At 34.4% G+C, this 10,503-nt stretch overlaps 1 protein-coding gene across 1 annotated transcript in view; it reads left to right on the forward strand.

The window, feature by feature from the left end:
- Positions 1–2,141, forward strand: part of LOC121255712 (pectinesterase-like) — a 2,550-nt gene extending 409 nt beyond the window's left edge. Inside the window, exons 1-2 of the mRNA XM_041156196.1 lie at positions 1–551; positions 1,100–2,141. The exon at positions 1–551 is cut by the window's left edge and continues 409 nt beyond it. Coding sequence (XP_041012130.1) covers positions 1–551; positions 1,100–1,791 — 1,243 coding nt within the window. The 3' untranslated portion in view covers positions 1,792–2,141. The remainder of the gene's footprint in view (positions 552–1,099) is intronic.
- Positions 2,142–10,503: the final 8,362 nt, after the last annotated feature.

Raw genomic sequence — 10,503 nt, forward strand, 5'->3', positions numbered from 1 at the left:
CAACAATCCAACCGATGCATTAACCTGGACAAGTGCATCACTTGCAAATCACCACACATGCAAAAATGGTTTCGTCGATCTCAACATGTCTTCTAATCTAGAATCATTTCCAAATATATTGCTAAGCAACTTCTCAAACCTTCTTAGCAATACGCTCGCAGTACAGAAGGCCGCGGCTTTATCATCAACGATGTTAAATGCCAAAAAGAATATAATTGGTGGCCGACGCTTGCTTTCAGATGGATTATTCCCGACATGGGTTTCTGCTGCTGAAAGAAAGCTTCTCCAATCATCAGGGTCTGCACCAAAAGCTGATATTGTGGTGGCCAAAGATGGTTCTGGAGATTACACCACCATTTCCGAAGCCGTGGATGCATCCGCTAGTGGTTCGAGGAGAGTTATCATACACGTGAAAGCTGGAATTTACAAAGAAAGTGTTGAGATCAAGAACTCGAATATAATGATTATTGGGGATGGGATTGGAGCCACGATTGTTACCGGTAATGGCAACGTTCAAGGTGGCTCGACAACTTTTAGATCAGCGACTTTTGGTAAGTCAAGTTGTTTGATTATGAAAGTTTGCAACTTTTCATAGTTTTAACTGGAAAATAGTTGCACTTTCAATCATGCATGGTCGACTTGCACAAAAGTTCTTAAAACTTCTTAGACCCTTGCTATGAGTAAGTCAATATATATATATATATATATATATATATATATAGTTACACAAACAATAATATTTCTGGGTCGACCGAGTTTACACGCGTATGCGTATATGCCACGTGTAAAACTACATCTACATACGCACATATCATTTATACAACTGTTTTTTTCTTTTTTTTTTTATCATGTATTGCTTTTTGTATCTAGGTTTCAATCAACATGACAACCTGCAGCTAAACACTAAAAGTACATGCTTCGTTCTCATTAATTATAAAATTCAACCCAAGACGGATTAAAAACGAATTTCAACACTCGTAGTTAATATTTAAAATCACCAACAACTGAATGAGAAAAAAAAAAAAAAGAACTGCTGTTGATAATTTTCCAGATATGTACATATATTAATAGTTCTCATTTAAAATCATTCTCCTTTCAGCAATTACCGGGGACCGCTTCATCGCCCGAGACATAACTTTTGAAAACACAGCAGGACCGCAAAACCACCAAGCCGTTGCACTCCGGTCAGGTGGGGACTTCTCTGTTTTCTACCGCTGCAGCTTCAGGGGCTACCAAGACACTTTGTACGTGTACTCGCAGCGCCAGTTCTACCGAGACTGCGACATTTACGGCACCCAAGACTTCATATTCGGGGACGCCGTGGTTGTCCTCCAAAACTGCAACATCTACGTGAGAAGGCCCTTAAGTGGTCAACAAAACACCATCACTGCGCAAGGTAGAACCGACCCTAATGAGAATACCGGCATCATCATCCAAAATTCTCGTGTCACGGCTGCAGGAGATTTGAGACCTGTACAAGGCTCGGTTGAGACTTATCTGGGGAGGCCATATAAAGAATACTCCAGAACTGTATTCATGCAGAGTAATTTAGACAGTTTGATAAACCCTGCAGGTTGGCTTCCATGGAGTGGAGACTTTGCTTTGAGTACTCTTTATTATGGTGAATATAAGAACACTGGGGGTGGTGCTGACACATCAGGGAGGGTCAATTGGCCTGGATATCACGTTATAACGAACCCGACAGAGGCTGCACGCTTTACCGTGGGCAACTTTTTGTCCGGAGAATCATGGATTCCGGGGACTGGTGTCCCATTTGAGGGTGGTCTTTGATTTACAAGTTTGTGTATAAATATCTATATATTATTTATTTATTTTCTAGAAAGAGAAATAGTGCTTCCTCCACTAGTCTATAACAGATGGGGGTATCTTATCTAATGGAGGCAGTACAGCTAGCTAAGTGCTTTCGTTTTCTTGGAAACGATATTGTTGGGCGTCGTAAATGTGTGTACTTTCATTTTTACCTGAAAAGTGGAGAAGTCGTCATGTAGTTCGTGTTGGGTGCTACTTTATGGTCAATTTGTACGTCAGGCCAAATAACTGGTCATCAGTACGTGTGAAACCAAGGAAATTGTGTAATATATTGTATGGTTTGAAAAGCTTGCTATATAGATTATATATAATTGATTAGAAAATATTGTTCTATTTTTCATGATTATTCATGAAAAAAATAACGGATTAATTAATATACATACGCGTGCATGGCTTATTTAATTTATATAGTTATATATAATATAATGAAGTACATATGCAGATATATAGTTTCATGCGTTCGATCGATATTTTTTTAATGCATGGGTACGTATATACGTACGTACGTACTTAATTAATTAAGGACGTGGGAGCTACTTTGGCCATATGATCATGTTTAATTGTCTTCATTAATTATAACGTCGTGGCTGCTGATATTAATTAAATTTATAAATAAGTAATATTAAATACAATCGTAAAGTGCACAAATACCGAACAATCATATTGAAAAAAATCTCTCCAACTAGATAGGCATTGTGTGGTAGGGTAATTAAGGTACTTCTATGAATTTATATATACAAGCTCCTATGCTTTAGCCATAAAATTAACTTCATATAGTTATATAGCGGCATAAAATATATACAATCAATACTTTTCTTTTTATGTGTTACATGTAGTTATAGTTTTACGTACAATATCCATTCTATTAGTTTTTCTTTTATATTCAAAATTTGAATTTTTAACTTTATAATTTTCAGCATATTAATACCTTACATATCAGCATATATATATATATATATATATTTTATAGGTACAGCATATATTATTATATAAATAATAAGTACAAATAACATTTTTCATTCAAAATACATCTTCTATAAATAATTGGCCGGTACGCCCCTATGATAAGTATGTCTAACTTCTTACACAAGCTCAAGCGTTTTCTACCAAACACAGTAGTACACGATTAGACTTGCACTAAAATGTAATAAACCAAGACAAAGCTGACAAAAAATGGTGTACGTACACACCAACAAGAAAGAATGGCTTTTTCGCAAAAATTAAGAGGCTACGTCGTTTTGGAATCTGATGTTTACACGGTGGATTATCTTGGCCTCCTAATCCTTGTTAATGACGTGGACTTCATAATATTCTAACCACGTAAGTCCTTGTATGGTTGTATCTACATTTGATCATATCTTAATTCTAGATGATCATATGTTCACCAGTGATTGTAACGTCCAAAAAGTGACCTTAATAGGATGGATTCTTTTTTAATAGTACTATTTGAAGACTTTTACACCACACATAATCATCTAGTACGTACTCGTATAATTTAATTTATAAAATTTAAAAATTTGAATTTATCTACAAATCAAATTATTTAACGTAGATGGTTTGTGTGGTGTGTAAAGATTTTCAAATCGAATTATTCTTTTTAAATTAGGCTAACAAGTTTAAATTTTAAAATAATATAATATAAGAAGCTTATAAATAGAAAAAATGGCTCATAAATTTTGAATTTCATATATATATATATTCATGGAAAAAATAAAAGTAAAAGAATCTAAGTGATCGAGGGACTTCTTTTCAGAAGGATTGTCAAATGCCGTCACGAATAGGCCATAGCGACTTAAAAGTGGGGAAATTGTGATCATGTAGTTTGTGTCTGGTTCCGATTTGGAGATGGAATTATATATTCGGAGAGAGATGAGATTGGCTTCATTCATCAATTTGTCAAACCGAAGAGACAGAGAATGCCGGTCTATTAACTTAACATTTGTTCCAAAATAATTGTGTTTTTGTATGACTTATAGACTTTGAAAAATTCGTATGGTTAAATATTCTCTCCTATCTGTTATATATTCCTATAATAATTAATAATATAGTTAAAATTAGGGATATAAATGAACCAGTATGTCTGATTACTCTCTTGATGCTCATTCAATTAAAATCAAATTGAGCTCACACTACAACAGAAAGGGTCTTTTGGGATGAAAATTTTTATCCCAAAAGACAGCCATTTCGACGAAAAAAAATCATCCCAAACTCGTGCCAACGACACTGTGCCAAAAGGTATATTAGGACGAAAATCACCATTTCGTCTCAAAAAATATCTTTTGGGACGAAATTGAAGGAAACCGTTCGAATACGTTCGAATGGGAATTTCTTTTATCACGGTTGAAATTCGTCCCAGAATATCGTTTGAACGGAAACAATTTTACGTTCGAACAGTAGTAACATGTTTGAACGATAACAAAATATGTTTGAACAAACATGAATTCGTTCGAACGGCATGAATGTAGCTTTGCGTTCGAACGTTAAAGGGTAAGATCAAACGGTATATTGGTTCGAACGGTATAAGTTATGTTCGAACACTACGAAGATAAATGACGTTCGAACGTTATGTGATAGTTCGAACTCGACAAAAATAAATTGCGTTCGAACGTTATTTGTTCATTCGAACGATAACTATTTTATTTAAAGTCAATAATAGAAATCCAAATAGACATTCATAATATTTGAAAAAATACATTAGAAACTGTTTAACACTCACAAAAGTTTTATAATAAGTGCAAACTAAATAAATAACCGTGAGATGGATATTGTTCGCACATAAATAGATAATCCCAAAATCTGTATGCAAAAACTATCGGTTGCTTGGAGGCCTGTACTGTTGCATAAGCTGCTGTATTTGGAGTTGCTTCTGTCTTCTGAACTCTTCTTTTTTTTTTCATGTTGTTTGAGGCGCATCTCCATATCTGCTTGTTTAGCCAGTTGAGCCTCTAACTCATGCTGCCTTACAGTCAATTCTTCTATTCTGGAATTTGCATTCTCTAGCGCTATAGAAGTCATAGATGCATTCCCAGAAGAAGAGGAAGAGGGAGAAGGCTTTACACAGCAACCCAAACCCCTCAAATATCCTGAACGTTGATCCAGGACTTGTATAAAAATATCAATATCACTTGTTGAGGAATTTTGATCTGACGCAGATTCAGCACGTAGGGCAACCATTTTATCCTAAACATATATAAGATAAAAAATTAATATCTTCATAAATATTCTAATATATTTAATGAAAACAGGTTATAATACTTACATAATTTTCACGGGCATCAAGATCAGTCCACTTTCCATTACGATCAGTGTGCGATGCTGTAACATATAATTTTGTCAGATCATAATTGGTATCTGAATCTTGCTACAATAAATGTGTTAAGATATAAAGTCATTATGATTCATCCAAATAATTAACTATATCCAATAAAAAAAATAGCAATACCAATTTCTTAGAGAGACGATGGAAAGATCTTAAGCCAGCATGATGATTAATTTTCAATTTTGATCTATTTGTTTTGTTTATAGAACTTCGCTTCTGCAAAGAAATTGAAAATATTATGAAGTGAAATGACAAATAGGACAAGTAAAATAATTAAATTTAATTATACCTAATATGATGGATCCTCAAACATGTCACAAAGTTTTTCCCACTCAGAAAGTCAGACATCCTGAAAAGGATGTTGGCGTGCATCTTCCTTCTTCTCAAACTTATTATAATGCTCATGACACATCGCCTTATATTTGCGGAATGCATTACCCATAAGCTCCTCCACAGTCATACACTCCTCTCTCCGACCAAAATTTAATTCGAAATCATCCTTAAAAAAATAGTCACAAACACATTATCATTTATAATATTCTAAATTTAAGTAAAATATAGAAATTTATTCTACTAAATCAATGTTTTAAACATTATCAAACAACGCTTCTTGATAAGCTCTTTAACATCTTAGGGGACTTTGTTCCATGAAGTGGTTGCCAAATGTGCGTAAGTTCGTCTAAGAACACCAACATGCGATGCAAGCCAAGCTGCTAGTTGTCCTTCTCCCCCGGTATGTTCGTCAGGAATGTTAACCTTGATCTTACCCACCTTCCGATATTTTTCCAACGTCACCCCTCTAATGGTGCCTCGACCTTGACGAGATTGTACTGTAGACTCTATAAAATATAACATTGTAATCAATTTCATTTATATGTCTATTATAAGACCTTAATTAATAACTTTTATGAGTATTAGATTTTTACCTTATTCTGTAGAGTCAATCTCTAATGGCGAGTCTGAATGAGATCTAGGAACAGGTGGAGATGGGTTGCGAACTTCCTTCCTCTTTGGCGGCATAATTTCAAACTACTGATACATTCAATAAGTAAAATATTTGCCATCAAGTGTAATGTTAACACATAATTAGTCAATCATAATCTGTATCAGTTTCATTTGACAATTCGCTCTCATCATCTATAGATACTTCAGATGATTTAACATTTTTCTCAACTGTTGTATCAACAATTTTAGCCTCAATATCTTCTCTATTTAATGGAATCATCTTATACTGGCTCAAATCCACAAACAAATTTAAAGCGGGTTGACTCTCTTGGTATGCTTCTTGAGTAGAGGGGTCATCTTCTTCTTCATCTTGTCCTTCTGCTTGAGGGATAACATCATATATATTTCTTAGAGAATATTTTTGTACTACTCGCCATTGATTTACTAATTTCGGGTTGTCTAAGTAGAATACTTGAGATGCTTGAGAAGTCAAAATAAAAGGATCATCTTCATACCATTTTTTTGATGTATTAACACTAAAAAAATATTCATCATCACGGACTCTAATACGAGGATTGCTTAAATCCCACCAATCACACTTAAACAGATACACCGCAAGCTCTTCCAAATATTTCATTCCAATTATATCGACAATAACCCCATAGAAATCAATATTTTCTTCATCATGACTTCCTTCGACTAGGACACCACTATTTTGGATTTTTCTATAACAATCTTGATCCATTGTATGATACCTGCTTCCATGAAAAATACATGCAGAATATCGAGCAGCGCGTCTCGATGGGCCGCGCACCAATGCATACAGTTCATACGATATATCATTTGAATTATTCGCATGTATTTGTACAACCTACATATTGAGTAAAGCATATATTATATCAAAATTTAAATCAAAATTTTTTCATTGGTTATTGAGTAAAGCATATGTAATGTCATTACCCATTCTTCAAACCATCTTGGGAATTCCTCTTCATGTTTCTGGTTTATATCATTTACTCACAGTTCCTTGAGCACGTCAATATGATCACTGAAATTGATAATTACCACAAATCTTTTATATTCTTAGATTTTTTTTTTAAAGTAAATGAGCGAATTTAAATTAAGAAAACGTTATAACTTACTTCAAGTAGTTCTTTATCTCAGGGCAATTGTTCAGCACGTACCACTGAGCTTTCTTGAACTCTCTTCCATACAAGTCATAACCACGCACTACACCAATTGGACGAACTTGTTCGGAAAATACAGAAAACACATGCCGTTGTCTTGCTCGGTCAATGTCAAAGTTTCTTTCTGGCAGATCAAACCGAGTGTCAACTCTGTGGAAATATTTAAACCGAAGGTATGCCACTCATCGTCAATATATGCTTCTGCAATTAATCCTTCTGGGCGGGCCTTGTTACCTACTGTACGTTTCAACTTTCTAAGAAATCGCTCAATAGGATACATCCATCTATATTGAACTAGTCCTACAACTCGAGCCTCACGTGGCAAATGAATGGCCAGGTGAACCATGACGTCGAAGAATGACGGTGGGTAAATACTTTATAGCTTACACAATATTATGGCAAATTCTCGTTCCATTCGATCCAAAGCTTTTACATTCAACGTCCTAGCACATAAGTCTTTAAAAAATGCACCCAACTCAGTCAAAGCCACTCGCACATCTCTCATCAAGTACCCACGGATACCAATAGGCAAGATACGCTGTAAGAAGACATGACAATCATGACTTTTTAATCCAGTTATTTTCCAATCATTTGTTCTCACACACCTTGTTAGATTCGAGGTATAACCGTCCGGTAATTTTATCTTCATTAACCACTCACAAAATGTAACTCTTTCATTTCTTGACAATTTATACCACCCAATCGGCATGTAGACAGATGAACCATTTTCTTGCAATTGCATTTCCCGTCTTATTCCCAATCGCTTCAAATCCTTCATTGACTTTATTGTATCCTTTGTTTTTCCTTCAATTGACATCAATGTTCCTAATACGGATTCGCATATTTTTTTTTCAATATGCATAACATCAAGGCTATGTCGCAATTTTAACTTTGACCAGTACGGGAGTTTGAAAAATATACTCTTCTTTGTCCAATTCAACTCATTCGTAGCTTGTTCTCTTTCGTTGTTTTTTACCAAATTCATTACAACCAACATCTATAAATTGTGCAAGTACATCTTCGCCAGACAAATATGGTGGAGGTTGGCCCTATTCAACAATTCCATCAAACATTCTAGAATTTCCACGCCATCTATGGTCAGCAGGTAAAAATCGACGATGACCCATGAAACATAATTTCCTCCCGTACATAAGCCATTCAGATTTGGTATATTTGTTACAAGTTGGACATGCCATTTTCCCCTTAGTACTCCAACCTGAAAAATTTCCATAAGCAAGACAATCATTTATTGTCCACAACACCACAAGATGCATCTTGAACTACTTGCCTGTTGATGAATCAAATGTGACAACCCCATTCTCCCACAAATCTTTCAATTCTGCAATCAATGGCTGTAAGTGTATGTCTATATCATTTCCCGATAACCTCAGACCTAGAATAAGCAAACTCATCATGAAATATAGATCTTCATACACTTCCACGGTGGTAGATTATACGGCATAAGTACAACTGGCCATGTACTATAACTATTACTCATGTTTCCAAACGGATGAAATCCATCTATTGCCAACCTAAGTCTTACATTACACGGTTCTTCAGCAAACCATAGGTGTTCCTGATCAAATTCCTTCCACACCTGGGAGTCAACAGGATGTGACAAAATATCATCGTTCCTTACTCTGTCTGATGAGTGCCATGTCATGTCTACAGTTGTTGCGCATGACATAAATAATCGTTGTAATCTAGGTATCAATGGAAAGTGGCGTACGACCTTTTGCGGAACATTTTGCTTGTCCGATGTCCATCTTGACTCGTAGCATATGGGACACTCGTTCAACTGCTCATTCTCTCGCCAAAATAATATGCAGTCATTCTTACATGCATTTATTTCGTTGTAATCAAATCTGAGTCCCCGTGTCACCTTTATCCATAAACATTCCCGCACCTATGTCACCTAACATTTGCTCCATATCCTCATCGTATTCATTTCCAACAACCTCTGGTTGTACATCTTCATCGATCTCTTCTTCTTCATGTGGAGTCTCAAATGAAGTTAGATATAGTTCACTGTGTAAGACCCAATCAGTATAACCCTTATCAATACTTTTGACAAACATATGCTCTCTCATCGAGTCTATCTTATGGGACGCAAATTCTTGCATTCTCCGCATGGGCATCTGATACGCCCATTACTATCGCATGTACCCAATGCTAACTCCAAGAATTTCTTAACACTTTCAGCATATACATTATAATTCTAACTCAATAGATCACTAACTCTCATCGAACTCTTATTCATGCCGACTATATTCATTACAAACAATCACGTGTGCATCAGCAAACAAGCATGTATCATGTATCAATCAAGGACTATGCCACCTTTCATTGGGTAGTTGGTCCTATCTCGTTCGGGATTGTAAGACCATAGTCGCCAACCTATGATCTATTATCTGTCACATCCAAGAAAATTTCGGCAGCATATCCCCATAGTTATCCAAATATACTCGTTTGGTTGTGTGTACTGACGATTAACACGTCCTTGCACCATCACCGAAATTGCATATCCAGAGAACAAGGGATGAATCTACCAAAATCATAATGTTGGACGACAACAGATATAGTTCGATAGTTTGCGAGAATGATCTTACAATCCCAAACTGTCCACCCTGGACAATTCAAGAGTTATCAATCAAGCATTCATCCGGATTGATAACTTTCGAACGGGTCTAAGGTTTATTTTGATGAACAAACAATGCAATATATGCTAACATATGTCAAACAATAACAACATATTATTTATACAACAATACAACAAAAACATAATTAGTAGGTATTATTTAAAGATTTAATAGTATTTTAATTTAAATATTAATTTTATTAATTTAGAATTAACTATTTAAGTGTTATTAAATACTAACTATATTTGTATTTTAATTTCAAGATTTAGTAGTACATATAATTTAAATATTAATTTTATTAATTTAGAATTAAGTATTTAAGTATTATTAAATCTTAACTATTTTATTTTAATTTAAAGATTTAATAGTATTTTATTCTAAATATTAATTTTATTAATTTAGAATTAACTATTTAAGTGTTATTAAAACCTAACTATATTTGTATTTTAATTTAAAGATTTAGTAGTACATATAATTTTAATTTTAATTTTATTAATCTAGAATTAAGTATTTAAGTATTATTAAATCTTAACTATTTTATTTTAATTTAAATATTTAGTAGTACATATAATTTACAAACTTC

This window comes from Juglans microcarpa x Juglans regia, chromosome 3D (assembly GCF_004785595.1).
Source record: "Juglans microcarpa x Juglans regia isolate MS1-56 chromosome 3D, Jm3101_v1.0, whole genome shotgun sequence".
Lineage (NCBI taxonomy): Eukaryota > Viridiplantae > Streptophyta > Magnoliopsida > Fagales > Juglandaceae > Juglans > Juglans microcarpa x Juglans regia.